Source organism: Anguilla rostrata, chromosome 12 (assembly GCF_018555375.3).
Source record: "Anguilla rostrata isolate EN2019 chromosome 12, ASM1855537v3, whole genome shotgun sequence".
In the NCBI taxonomy this organism is placed as follows: Eukaryota; Metazoa; Chordata; class Actinopteri; order Anguilliformes; family Anguillidae; genus Anguilla; species Anguilla rostrata.
The window spans coordinates 17501057-17516007 of NC_057944.1; the positions used below are offsets into that span (position 1 = coordinate 17501057).

Consider the following 14951-nt stretch of genomic DNA (forward strand, 5'->3'; position numbering starts at 1 on the left):
AGATGTTGTCGGTACAATGTATGGTTCAAATGACATTGTCTTAAAGGAGGCACCTATAGGACCAAACATATCCAAAAAAGGTGTACTTTTTAAATGATCTATAATGTTTTTTTTTAATTTATTTATTATTATTTCAGCATGCTTTCACAAATGTACTGTGTGCTACAACAGGGGACGGAATTACTGGGTAACTCCTTCAGCCGGTGTCACAAATGGGAAATACCGCCTGAGGCAGGAGATAGCCCTTGTGGACTTTTCTCTGCTTGTTTCAGCAAGCCATCAGCTTATCATATATTTACAGCCAAACAAGTATCCAGTGGTTTGCAGAAAAGTGCAGTATTAATGGTGAATAAATCATTGATAGCCCTTGTAGTTAATTAAAACACACTGTAGATGGTAATTTGAAAAAATAAATTAGCAAATGTTATTTTCCAGGAGGCAAGGTGAACATACTCACATGATATTACAACTGCTCAGATATCCTCTTGAAATGTGTAAGTATTTCACATATTGAAAGTGTCCTGCAAACATGTTGCAGAGAAAATATTATTTATTTTATTTTTAATGAATGTCCATGGTAGTCTAGATTTCATCATAATACAATATATGGTTCATGAGATTAAGAACCATGTCCTCTACAGGGAACTAACATCAATTACCAGGTCTAAGGAAGATAGAGGAATTTATAGTATAGAATTTATACTCCGCTAAATGTGCAAAACTATGCGGAAACCTTTAACTAGTTTCGGCATAAAAAGAACTCAAAATGAAATCAAAGCTGCATTTTCATCTATAAATCAGTTGATCTGGATTAAGTTTTAAGGGGATCCATTTTTCATTGGTGAATATTAAACTGAAACGCAATTTAACCTATTTGGGAAAATGTCATCTGACTGTATGTTACTGAGGCAGCAAAATTACACTTGCTGTCCTATGGCTCATCCCGATAAAATCATCATGACCAATCTTCCTTCATTCTGCAAACCATCCCACTTTGCTGGCATAAAATGTGTGCTCTTCATATAAGTAGGCTGTGTAGTGTTCAGACTGAGTAGCATGTTAATGCATATTTATATTTCTTGGATTTTGTTTCAAATGATTATTAAGGATGCAAATAATTATCACAAGGGACAGATTATTTCCTGAACAAAATCTTTTCCAGTGAACAAATAAGTATAAAACATAATGTTCGAATTTGTTGAGCATGAGATACTGCTCATTACCTGTAATGCTTATTTTATATAGCTTTCCTTGCTTATCTTCATCAAGGGTGTGAGTAATTTTTGAGGCCATTGTAATTTCACTGCCCTGACACATTAAATATCACTACCGCATTTAAAACAACAAAGTGTGTCTCAGAAAAGAGATTGTTCAGTTATCAGTTGTGTGTATTAAACATTAAGCATACTGAAACATCCAGTTTAACCGTTGTAAAAGGAAAATGACACTTTCAGATCAAATCACTCTGCTGCAGGGGAAGAATGGCTGGGAGTGCAGTGATGCAAATCCCCCACTGAGGCCCTTTATGAAAGCCCAGCACTCATTTCATGCTAAATTAATGAATACCAACCATACCTTAATTTCAATAAACAGCAGTACTGTACAAGAGGTCTTTCATCTAATCCAGCCCAAATGGTCAGTAATGAAGAAGGTTCTCAATGTTCACAATGAAGGCAAAGCAATCCGAGCTCATATGTCGATATTTGGCAGACACATTATCAAAAGTGAAATTCATTCTACATTGTGCATTTCCTGCTACATAACGACTGTATTTCTACAAAATCAATGTTTCCCAACACGAAAAAACCAAAAAGAAAAACCAACCACCCATCATCATATCAATAACAAAGTGATATAAAAAACGTTTTATTTTATGCAATTTGTTGCAACCTGAAACCTTTGTAATGAGTTCCTCAACGTTTTCAATGTATTAGAAAGCCTTTAAATGAATGGCAGGATCTGGAAATTGTGATCTGAAATGGAAAATTGAGAAGAATCAGTAATGGAGTACAATACATCTATCAGTTTATAGTTGGATTATATCAGTTTATGATGACTGGTAACCATTATCGTGCACACACACCCCCCTCCCCACCAAAAAAATTGCAATTGATAGAAATTGTTCCTCTTCTATGGTGTTGTGCTATCTGGTAGTAATTGATAAATTGTCCCTAGTGTGACTTTATCAGAAAAGCAAGGTGTGGATTACTTGCCATTGTGTAGGAAAAGCAGGATGACCTTTTATAAAGGACAGCTGCTTCATTCAGCTGTATAAATGTCAATTGGGGACATAATTATCCTGGAGCAAATTGAATCAGCATGCTTTTGGTGAGTGCACTTGCATTTTTTCAAAGGAGCCGGTGGGGAGTTGAATACCACTTGCTTTGCAGTGCAAGGTCATGTGGACATTGAGGTCTCATTGGTGAACACAAGAATAATAATAAATCCTGTCTTGGTGAAGGGATGGACATACGCTGACAATCTTTCTTTTGGGATTTTAGTCCGTAAGAAACAGATTGTTTTGTGTGAATACAGCTTAAGAGAAGCCTTTGGAAAGTGGAGGATTAAATTGGTCTATGCTCAGATAGCCGTCAGCTCCTTCTTTTAAATCCATAAGGATTAATAAGGTTTGTGAAATTCAGTTTTTTTGTAAGAGCAGAAAGATAATTAGGCCCCTGAAACCTGCAGTCCTGAACAGGGTGTGATGCCAGTCAAAATCTCCGGAGCGAGGGCTTATACTGGGATATCGTAAGTGTCTGTTGTTGAATATGTATCAGATCTGTACAAGCACACCAACCCTTTGAAATGTATGTATTCCCATTTCTTCCGACATACAGTTAAATGCAAATGAATTGGGACAGCTTTACAAAAAAGGCAGTCTGCATTTTAACCTTGTATTAATTCTATTAGTTCAAATCCAGTGTGCTGGGTACAGAGCCAAAACAACAAAACTTGTGTCACTTGTATCACTTGTGTCTCACCTTATAGCTGTACCTACAAAAAACACATAACAGGGAGGGAAACCAGCTTTCAATTCGTCCATTATCCCTAGAGATCCATAGAGAGTCTATGGAAACATTAAAATAGAAGGGTCACAGCGTAACTCTTACTGGATGCAGTAAAACCTGAAAAGGCATCACTGCAATCATTCACGCTTTTCAAATTCATCCATCATTTATATATCTCAAGGAACTTTTAAAGCAAACACAAATATCAACAATAAATGATTTTAATCGACCCCCCTCAGTCCAATGGAAACCCTAAACCAAGGAGCTGAGATCTGAGACTAATTTTCCCCTTCAGAAAATCTCTCACAAAGAGTTTTCATCACAGGTTCTCCCTCAGTAGAAACAAAGGAACCAATTAGCGCCAAGCAAGGGAGAGCTCTCAGGAATCAAAAGCTCCTGCCTCTGGCAACTTCATTACACAGCTCCGTCTACAGCCAAGTGTCTTCCCCCCTACTGCACTTCTGTGTGAGGTTACGGCTTGGTTTTCACCGACTGCAGCCTTTCTGACACACCTCGCCGCCATTCGGCCTTTCTTTCATCCTTGGGATGCCTGCCAGCTCTTTGACCTCAGCTTTTTAAATTATTAAGCAGACAGGAAGCATTTGACTTTTTGACACTGCTATTTATGGCAACGGTGCGTGCTGGTCAGGGGGAGTGACACGGAGGGAGGAGGCAGCCTCAGATTCATCTTCGCTCAACACAGACGTGCTGCCCTGGCTCTTGTGAGGCTGACCCCAAGCAGGGACAGTGGCCTTGGATTCGCTGCGCATGCTTTCACAAGCGCTCTGTCAGTCTTTCGGGTTCCTTATGCGCCACTCTGCTCCCACGTACTGTCGTTCATTTTCCATTCTCTTTGTCTTTCTCTCTCCCTCTCTTTTTTCTTTCCCACCCTCCACCCTCCACCGAAGATGTACAGCTAATTGAGGAGACGTAGGCTGCCACAAAAACAACTTTGTATTTGCAGTGACAAATTTGTGACAGCACAGAAACTTCACCGGGAACAAACAGAGAACCAGAGAATATTGGTCAAAAACAGGGACACATGAGAAAAAACAAGTGAAGGATGAGGCAGAGATTAGCAACAATGACAAGTAGAAAAAGAGGACGAAAACTTTTAAACAGATAAGTGACACTGTCTAAATTAGAAACAATACTTCATTGTTTAATTTTGAGCAGGGCCTCTTGGGTATAAATATTTCACTGTCACAGTATTTTTACCAAGAATTTTGTACAGTACAGGACATTCTATTATTTATTTATTTTCTTATTTAACAACTGTACCGTGGGTGACTTACAGTAGTTTAAATATTTCACATAGACCCAGATTCTTACTTATGTAATCCAGAGTAAGACCTTGCCCAAGCAAACATCCTGAATGAATGTTTTAGATCTTGAATCTTCTGGTTTCAAGCATAGCTCTCTAATATTTATGTCACATGGGTGCTGATCCTTCCTACAGTGGTGATGACATTAAACATGTCTCAGGAACTAGTCACAGGACGAGATGCTCTATTCCAGTGTTTCCTTGGGACAAATTATGTAACCTGGCTTTCTTTCAAACTGATCATTATGTTAATGACACTTGGTTTACCATTGCTGTAAACTGAATACTATGTGGGATTATCAGTGAACATGAATTCACTAATAGGTATTTGTCACAAATATGAATGGGTCTAAACGAAGGCTATTGATAAAAAGCTATTTCTATCTAGTAATGTGGACAGACATTTCATTTATTGATTGAGACTAATTAGTTGTTCTAAGGGCCAAGAACAAATAAGTATTCATCTATCCATCCATCCATTATCTATATCCGTTTATCCTGGGCAGGGTCACTGGGGGGTACTGGAGCCTATCCCAGTGTGCATTGGGAGAAAGGCAGGTAACCAAATAACTGATTGACTAAAAACAAAAACAACAAGTTGATTTTTGTCCAAAAAGCAGATGCTAATACAATCTCTAAAAAACAATTATTTGTGTAAGTGTATATGCACCTTCAACGATACTTCTCTTTCATGAAGGATGCATGACAGATTAATTGCAAATATGTCAAATAACAATCAGATTTGGCAAACAGCTCAATTAAATTTATTTATAATTGGGTGTTCATGTTTAAATAAAGCATGCACACACGTGACCATGGATGGAACCACTATACTGCAAATTTGCATGGTCCACTGCAACTATTGAATAAGATTACAAAATTTACATTGTTTATTTGCTTATCAAGGGAAATTTACATGGCATAGCTTACACTGACATGATGTCTGTCAATTTATGGAGTTTAATGTCGAATGTGCCGATTATATTCATATTAAGTATCTGCAACTTTTGGCACAACTGTAGTGTGTGATTCAAAAAGTGAACCTTCGTGTTACAATTTAAGAGAGAAACAGAATGCCAGCATGGATGACGGCCACCTCAGACTATAAGTCGATCTTTGAAATAAAGGGAATGTTGACAGCGAGATCTGTTAGACCATAACAACTGCTGGACCAGAATGCATGCTGATTATGGAGACGGTAACATTACATTTGTACACTTGTGACATACATGAATGAAGAGAAATACCATTTCAGTCCGAAAAGGTTTATTTACATAGCAATAGAGCTCTTTGAAAACATACTAGGTCTTTATGCATTGTATTACCATCCTGGAACTAATCTACTAAGCCATGTCTGTTCAGTCAGGTACAGTCAGAGGCTTTTATCAGAGGCTTCGTTACATCATTACACCAACATAAGGCATGTATTTCCTAGAAAAACTGAATGAGTCCATTCTTACAAGGAACCAAACACTAACATAGAGAATGGCTACAGCTATTTTCTCTAATAAGTCACAATTAAATTACCTTTTGTGTGTGTATGTGTGTGTGTGTGTGCTGGGTGCATTTTTTTAAAGATTACTTTTAAAAGGAATAAAATGTTGCCTTCAAAGTCATTTGATGAATATTTAATAGTTCTGAGTATTGAAACTGCAACGAATATTCAATTGCTAAGCTAAATTATGCATTTATTAAATGTAACAGTGACCTGGCCAAGCAAATGCTGTCAAGTGACATGAACAAAGGGAACATAACTGGTTTGTAACGAACATAGAGAACATTCATTTTTGTCCCCACCAACCATAAACATACATTTTCACTCATGTAAATAACATTTCTGGAATGCATGTGAATCAGAAATCATGTGCCTTTGTTACCATATCCATGGCTGTAGGTTTTTCTGAATGAATATAAGCCATAAAATGGCTGAACAGTTTGTCTAAACAGCACCTCACTCCCAAGTCTGAGCCACAAAAACACCAGGAGTTACTTCTACACTGCAGAATTCCATCTTACGCTCCACAACATTGTATGACTGGAAATGAGACTGAGAAAGCTGCTCTCCCTCTCACAGACACAGATATATACACACACACACATAAAGACTCACTCAGGGACTCAGACACACCATTTGTCTGTGATGAGTCAGGGTGACTGCTGAATGAAAAACCATAATTGTGATCAGTGAAAAGCCTGATTCTCAACTCTCCAGGTCTCTCTCTCCATCTCTCTCTCAATTTCAATTTCAATTCAATTTCAAAGTGCTTTATTGGCATGACCAATATAGGCACTTGTGTTGCCAAAGCAGTGGTTATAACATACAATTATATACAATTAATCCGTTAAAAAATATATACAAAAATATCAGTAAGTGATGTTAGGTGTGTGTGTGTGTCTGACTATCTGTGTGTTGTGTGCATGAGTGAATACTATGTGTCTGCTTGTACGTGTGTATGCTGTGTGTAAATGTGTGCATGAGGTGGTCACACATTGTCCCTCAGATTATGGCAAGAGAACACAAATTGTGCTGCTAGTATGCAGCAGCCTTTTTCTTCTCCTAATAGGTAGGGTAATCTATCGTCATTGGGTATATCATTGAATTGGGGACATTTCTGGATTATTTTTTGGTAGAATTTTTGGCGAATTTGGTCAAATTTTGTGCATTCCATTAGGAAGTGTTTTTCCGTTTCAATTTGGTTGCCTTTGCATTGTTGGCACAATCTTTTTTCTTCTGGCAACCATGATTTTCTGTGCCTGCCAGTTTCTATGGCTAAGTATGGCTCTCTCTCTCTCTCTCTCTCTCTCTCTCTCTCTCTCTCTCCTGGTCTTTTCTCTCTCTTTGGCCCACGGTTCACCTGATGTTTGGTTCCTTGACTGTCAGTTCATCTGTTGGTGCTCTTCCTCTGATGCTCAGTTCTCTGGATCTGCCTCCTGCTTCCTGTAGGCCTCGTTCAGCAGCTGGATCTCCTCCTGGTAGCCCGACTTCTCCTGGTGCTGGCGCCTGCTGTTCTGGCGATGAGCCTCCACCGTGTCTGGGATGTGTATGTTGATGTCAGAGTCAGGGTTGCTGGTGGGAATGAGGAGCGAATAGGAGGCGCTCTCGCCCAGATCGCAGGACACGAAGCGGTTCTCCCGGCGAGAGTACCGCAGCGAGGGCGAGCGGGCGTGCGTGGACGACTGGCTGATGTTGGAGATGATGGAGACGCTGTCCATGGCCTCCTCGTTGTCACAGATCTCCAGCACCTCCAGGTGAATCTTCACGTTGGTGTCACCGCCGACAGAGCTCGTCGGCTCCTCCGTCCTGGGCTCGTGCCCCACTGACTTGGAGCGGTACACCTCCACTTTCTTGCCGTTGGGAGATATCTTGAGGCCGTCGCTGCTCACCTCGTAGGTGGAAAGCGAAAGGGTCTTCCCTGTGGGGGCATGGAGAGACACAGTGCCCTGGAACGCACACAGTGGTATGGCTAAGCCTCCACTGGACCTCTGTGACAGAAACACACACACAAAAACAACAAGTGAGCTTGGTTAATGAGAATCTGTCTATTATCTTTAAAAAATCCATAATTGTGTCCAACTACAGATTTTTCCTGTTCATCTGTTTGAGATAGGATCCCACAGCAACATTCAACCATACATCAGGACATTCAGAATGTCAAATTGTCCCCTGTGAGTCTTGTGAAACACCACATATTATATTTGACATTAACAATAGGACTTCTGTGACAAAAATGACCAAAATATCCAGTTCACCTGTGACATTGTATTTCCACATGTGAATATTTTAATTTGCACGTGGAAATATTAAATTCACGCGCGAAACTGGTTTTCGAATGTGAAAAGGCAAATTTCACTTGATTTGTAAAATAAGGGAATAAGCCAAGCTTCTAATGATAATATCTGGAAATATGAACCACTTCATGATTCACTGAGCTGCTCAAATGCCAAATATTTTGTATTTCCAAGAGAAACATTAAAAACAAAATGTTCTGTTCATTAAAACAAATGATGGATAACAAAACAAAACCATTTATAATATGTATCAGATGGAATGGGGAAAACACACCCGTCACAAGTGACTGAATTGAATGAATTTCGACATTTAATTTGGTCATAGTTGGCCGTGCATAATGACCCCTTTTGCATTCGTGGAAATAAATGAAGAAGAGAGTCATCAATAATCCGACCTGACTTCCATCAAGCTGTGCTGAAAATACTGTGTCAATCGATTTAAATAATTCACACGACTCGTCAGCTGCCATGGAAATGGAGTTTAGAGCTGGGCCTGAAATATGCCTTCAGCCAGCCCCAATATAGAGGAGGGAAGAAGAAACACTTTTTTCTTCTTTTTACTCCTTAGAGTCACAGGACATACAAAGAGCAGAAGTTCTGAAGGATAACAGCTTTCTTACTAAATCTGTATGGAAAACTGAATGATGAAAAGGTCATGCAATCAGGTTACCCGTGCAAAACACACCTTTGTCAAGAGCAATGGTGAGTAAAGTAAGGGAATAGAGAACAGAACTGATAAAGGTTTTTTTTAAATGCTTTTAGATAAACTAGCAGCAATATTGATTTCTTTTCACTAAATTTCAGCAAATGTGCTGGCATTAAAACATGCATTTTTTCCTTAAAAAGTTGTCAATCGTAAGTATCTGCTGTGTAGCTCACTTGGTAAAAGTACTGTTTGTGAACAAACATTGTGATGCATTAGTGAGCACTACAGTTTGGGACAAAATTTGACACGGGCTTGGATTTAATCAATATTTGCCCTTAACACTTTGGCACAACACTTTGAGTGTTTCTTCAACACTCCGTTCAGAAATTAGCTTTTTGATTGCTGAACTTATCAAACTGTGCTTCTGGTCAAAAAATAACAATTCTTGCTTTTAATTGCTATTCAGGGCCATCTGGGATTTTGAAGAGAGACTAAAATGGACATAAGTTTCAAATATGGCTTACAGCAAAGAGTTCATTCACATTGGCACTATGATCTTGCAAATTATGGTTACTGTGCTCAAAACAGTTGTTATTTGTTTCATATATAAGGCAAATCCTACAGTCAATGACAACAGACAATGGACATAAAAAGCAAATGTATATTCTAAAGCACACTAATCAATTCTAGCATGTGTCATTGGGCTCTTATACAATTGGACCTACAAAGCATGGTTCTGAATCAGCTCTTCTCACTTAGCAGTGTGTGGAAAGTTCACATTTAAAAAAAAAAAAAAAACATTTTAATGAGATTTTCATATTCTAAACATTCTGTCAGTCAAAGCTTTTGAAGTGTTGTTTGAGTACTGAATGGTGACAGTACTAGTTGCAGAAGACACTTCGGAAACGCAGTCAATAAATTGATTTCATTTAAACTGAGTACATATAATCTTAGTTTTATAGAGTACTTTCTCATGTGATAAATTGAATAGTGAAGATGAAACGGTACATCTTTCACCACCAAAAAAAAAAAAAAAAAAACCGTGTTGTTTAATTATTGTCCTGTTGCAAATGGCTATTCAGAGCTGATGGTAATCTCAGCCATTTTCATTGCTTCCTTTGGAAATACAACCCCCATGGCAACGCCAAACACTTGAATGCGAAAGCTGGACAGGTGCAGTGCCTAGTGGTGGCTCTGCCTGGAGGAGGGGCAGGTCATTTCCTGTGCAAACACCACAATTAGGACAGGGTCATGTAAAATCCGGCCTACTTGTGGTTTCATCCACTGTCATTTTACAGAAAGTAGGCCTTTAGATTTGGAATTAAGAAACACAAAGCACTTAAATACATACAATGCTGTGTTGTAGGTCACCTATTGGCCTTATTATAAACTAATATGGTGCTACTAATGGCAGAGTGTACACTGTTCTTACGAGAATAAATGGGTATCAAAGGTAAAGAATACGATTCCTTCCTGCATTACCTGTCGTGGAGTCCTTTCCGATTTACTTCGACACCACTCCCAGTCAGTGAGCTCGATATTGCGACTCTCCTCATGGGACAGCCTTCGCTCTGGGCCCTCGAAAACAGAGGACGTATCGAGATTGTGGTCTTCTCGTACGGACACAGGGGGTGAGCCGCCGCAGAAGACGCCCTGCTCCTCGGCATTGTGCGTGAGACTGTCCGCTCTCGCTTCGCACGTGATAGTTCCGAGGAGCTCACTGGGTAGAGAGCTGTCCGCACGCATGGTCCTGAACTCGAGATGGTCCAGGCTTGATACCTGACCACCGTCTTTGCTCTCAGAGGATTCACAATTGAACAGGTTGTGGTAAGGAGGTTTTTCGATGGTGGGCGTCTTTGCTTGAGCAATTTTATAAAATCCGTAGCCTTGCTGGAAGGACAGATTGAATTCAAAACCTCTTTTTTTCGCTGTGAAGAGAGTATAGGCGCAGGTTGAATTCTGGATAACTGCGAAACGGCTTCTTAATTTTAATTATAAATTGCATTCCAGAGAATGTATTCAAATTCACAACAAAATATAACTGGTTAGTCAACGACCAGTACACATTTTAAACATACTTTTATTTTTTTTTAAATGTATTTAAATTTTGTTATCTTAAACCCTGGTGCGTATGTTGGCCTAGCCTATATAAACAACACCTACTTATGTATACCTCAGTGCATTTGAGCCTATAAACGGTCAAACCCACTGAACCTATACAAATTGACCTTTATTGTGGTTATTTCTCCATACTCAACTCTCTTACCAGTGGAGGGCTCGCGGCGGCAATTTATGAAGCAGCCGCACGGGAGGTGAATGAAGTGTTCTGACAGGACGAAAACTGGTGTGACCGCAGCAGAGAGTGAGGTCAGGAAAAAACACAGGGTCTCAAGGGACGAGCTCCGTAAGTGGACCGTGTGACTCACAAAGATCTGTACCTGCGGATGGAATAAATGTCAATATAAAAGGGCAGCAAATACGGTTAACGTGGTAACTGCTGGAGGTATAATGGGAGCAAGACTGTCAGTGCATAGCCAGTAGGGAGAGTGAAACAGGCTTCGTTTAAAAATATAAAATGGCCTACGCTTTCTATCCAACTCGAGTTACAAGAACGGCATTTCCCAGTCCCAACGTGCCATATCCTATGCATTTCTCTCCTGCAAACTCATTCCTTCTCAACAAATAGGTAAATAGGCTACTACCACATCTGTAAACAATCGTGAAATTAAAAAATATGAAAGAAACTCAAAGCTTGCTGATATTTTCATACATTTGGGCTTCTTTGCTTTTTTTTGCCTTAAGTTCCTTTTTTTTTGTTGTTTTTTTAGAAGTTTAGTTAACGTTCTAATTTTGTCAGCGCGCATGCATTTGATGATTTTCTTCAAAATAATTGCGGAAAAGTTAGCTCATATTCTCACCGACAGGTTTACAGAAATATACAATTCTTGCATGCCGATAAGGTGAAGCAGTGCATGAGAAAGTCTGTTTAAAACGTGCATAGCCCATTGCTACATAGAAGTTAAATGACAAAGAAAAAACTTGGCTATAATTGCATAGCGTACCCTATTGAGAGAGCTTATCCAATTGACGGGTGTCAGTAGCCCAGGCACTTCATGTCAGAAAACAACAACGAGATCCTTATTAAGCAACACAGCCCGCGTCATATCTAAGCTTTTCATCAAGGTATGTAATCTTGACTTACCATCATAGGCATCCATAAAACAACCCGGACCATCGCCACAATCAAAGAGAAGCGTTTCTGTGCAAAGAATACAGGAGAGTTCCTTCCACTTTGGGCAGCATCCTGGCGGTTAGGGATAGCTGACGTCGAACAAGTGTATATCTCCGCCTTGTTGTTTAAGCCAGAAGGCTCCGAATTAATTTCGCTGTATGTTCCAAAACTTTTATCGAGGCTGTCCCGAGAAAAAGACTGAATTTCACATAGCGGAGCAGATCCATCTGCGTTAAGTCCCCCGGTGATTTCCAGATAGTTTGGATGAAAAGTCTTCTGAGGGTCCCCCAAACATAGCAGGCGATATGTGAGAGGAACAGAGAACGCGACTAGCCCACAAAAACATATCGAGTATAAAACAAAAAGGAGCAAAACATAAGAACTTGTGCTCTCAGCAAAGCAGCCTAAGGTTGTTGGAGAAAAAGACCCCCAGCCGCACACTGGCAGAATGCTGACGGTCAAGCTGACTATCCATACCGCGGCTATCGCCCACATCACCCTCAACGGTCGTCTGGCGGACTGGAATGCTCCAAAACGTTTCGTAATGTAAAATGTGTAGGCTACAATCAAAGAAGCTTTCAAATTGCTCGATACTCCCTGAAAAATATAAAGAAGTCCTGACAAAGTGCACCGTGTTCCGGACCTGGCCACATCATTTCTCTCCCACTGCACGAACAAGAACAGGGAGAGCGGTATCACGCTAATAAGGTCGTCTATAGACATCGAAGCCACAATAAGAGACAGAGAGGTTTTACTGCGCATCTTTGACAATGAGAGGAGCGAGAAAATTCCACCAACTAAAGTAACAGTGGTGATGACAAAAGACAGGCAGAATAAAATCAAGTTAATCTGCCTTTTAGCTTCAGAAGAATCCATTATTTCGTAGCTCTCTGTAAAAAGGTTGGTTTTGTTGAGCGAAATCGAGCTATAGGTTGTCGGCATTTTAATGTCACCTCTACCTTCTGCCCTTTTACCCTTTAACAGACTTCCACCTTGCAATATATAGCCTACTATAAGAAAGTTTGAATCACGCCTACGGCCATTCGTATCATTCCATATAGGTCCAAAGTACAGATAATAACATACAGCCTACAAATGTCTCGCTTCTAACTAGAAAAAAAAAAAGACAAGGCTACTCTCCACGAATGCTGCTGCAGCCCGTTGCAAGTACGGGCGAGGTGTTCAGCAGACGCTCCGATTTAATCATTTTCAGCCGAACGTCGCATCTTTTGTCTCCAGCTGGTCTCCTAAATGTAGATCGAATCATTCGTTTTTTTAAGGCGCGAGGGAGGGTGTGTATGTGACAGAGCGTGCATTACTGCCATCCAGCAGCCTGGCCTCTCGCAGCATATTGATGTACTGTAGCCAACATGAATGAGCTCGCGCAGCGCTCCTGCCCCCTGTCTCCCGTGCCGTTTGTAGTGGGAGGAGTACATTTCCTCCCCTCCACTTCCTTTGGAGAATGCTAATGTGCCCTGGAACTTCCAGAAAACATTATATCATTGTTGGTGATAAGACAAAGCAGTCTATTTATCCAATGAGTTCAAATTAATTAATGCAGAAGATATACCAGGTAGCACGTGGAGAATGGAACTGGATCTAAGCAGTCGATTTAGAGAGAGCCTTTTCCCTATCTAACGTAATCATAATTCAGAAGCTTGGTTTGGTTGAATTTGTGGTTGTGTTACAATTTATTCATTTATCAATTAATGTATTATTTTTAATGAAGCGATAGTAATATTTGCGCACTGTGCATTACATAGCCTGTCTTTATGCTGATGTTTTTTTTGCTGTAGCAGTTGAGTCCCCATCTGGGACATGGACATGGGATTCCTTTGGGTTGTTTGTAACACTCCGGGTAAAGCATAGTTTAGCTATATAAAATGGTAAGAGAGGGCAAATTAAAAACATTTTTTTACATTTCTCACCTAGTCCTGATCATATCAAATGCAGCAGTCTTGTTACAGATTTGATTTTTTGTCCTTTCAAGGTATCAAGTGCTAAGGTCCTCTTCTCTTGTGCAATTTCAAGCATCATTTTTACTCATATGCTTACTGTGGGAAGGGCCTGGGATGGACCAAGATGAAGAATGGGAGGGGAGTGTCAAAGCACAACTCCTTATAAAATTCAGGGTGTCTAGTCGCAGTATCCACATCACCCCATGCACATTACACTTCATATTGCAGTGCATGCATTGGCACAGTCCATTAAATACGATTTTACTTTATATGTAAATGCCTAGAAATATATTGCATAAAGCTTCTTTTTGATGGTATCAACACATCACTGCAACCTATTTAATGACAAAATGTGTTGTCTCTGTCCAGATGAAAATAAATAATCACTGGTTTGTTTAGCTCGCTCGGAGAATAATAAGGCCGGGGTGCAAGGCTCTGTTCATGCAGAAGTGGCCAATTTAAGCCTATGTACATACTATATACAGCCATGCAGACAAAGCATGATGCCTGTGTATAGATGTGATTTGTGTCATTTGTGGTCATGTAATGCACACAATAATGTAATAACAATACAAAATAAGTCCATGCTATGATTTCAAGCAGACAAGGCATTAGAATGAGAGAGCATGATCGATTAGGACATGAGGAAGCAAATGCTGAGTGACAGAATTGATCTTTTGAATTATTTTGCCCTAAATAGGTTTGGGAGCGTCAGCAGTTTGAGCGGTTAAAATAGGTTTTCCCAAATGCAATACCCAGGTGACTGGGAGTCCCATGTGACACAAAAGGGCTGCTTGTTGAGCAACATGGAAGCCCCAGCCCTGATACTCCATGCTTGGATTACAGGGCATCTGGTTATATGTGGCAGGAAGGCTTCTTTCTGCTTTCTGTTCTGTTCAACGCCATGACAGATGGTAGTGCCTTGACTCTTTTTATTTTTTGTACCCAAGGACAGCTGGACCAATACATGGGACCATTTTTGTGAAATGGAGGC

General features: G+C 40.0%; 1 protein-coding gene across 1 annotated transcript; it reads right to left on the bottom strand.

Annotated features, from left to right (window-relative positions):
- Positions 1-6748: 6748 nt before the first annotated feature.
- Positions 6749-13459, bottom strand: LOC135236408 (probable G-protein coupled receptor 149). The gene is made up of 4 exons (XM_064302725.1): positions 11970-13459; positions 11034-11205; positions 10250-10695; positions 6749-7815 (listed from the first exon to the last, which is right to left on the bottom strand). The coding sequence occupies exons 1-4, from the start codon at positions 12939-12941 to the stop codon at positions 7243-7245; spliced, it is 2163 nt and encodes a 720-aa protein (XP_064158795.1). The 5' UTR covers positions 12942-13459; the 3' UTR covers positions 6749-7242.
- Between the last annotated feature and the right edge of the window lie 1492 nt (positions 13460-14951).

Coding starts and splice junctions, on each gene's coding strand:
- LOC135236408 (XM_064302725.1), bottom strand. CDS start 12,941: ATGCCGACAACCTATAGCTCGATTTCGCTCAACAAAACCAACCTTTTT. Junction 11,206..11,969: donor TTTTATGGATGCCTATGATG/GTAAGTCAAGAT, acceptor TTCCATCCGCAG/GTACAGATCTTTGTGAGTCA. Junction 7,816..10,249: donor CGGAAAGGACTCCACGACAG/GTAATGCAGGAA, acceptor TTTCTGTCACAG/AGGTCCAGTGGAGGCTTAGC.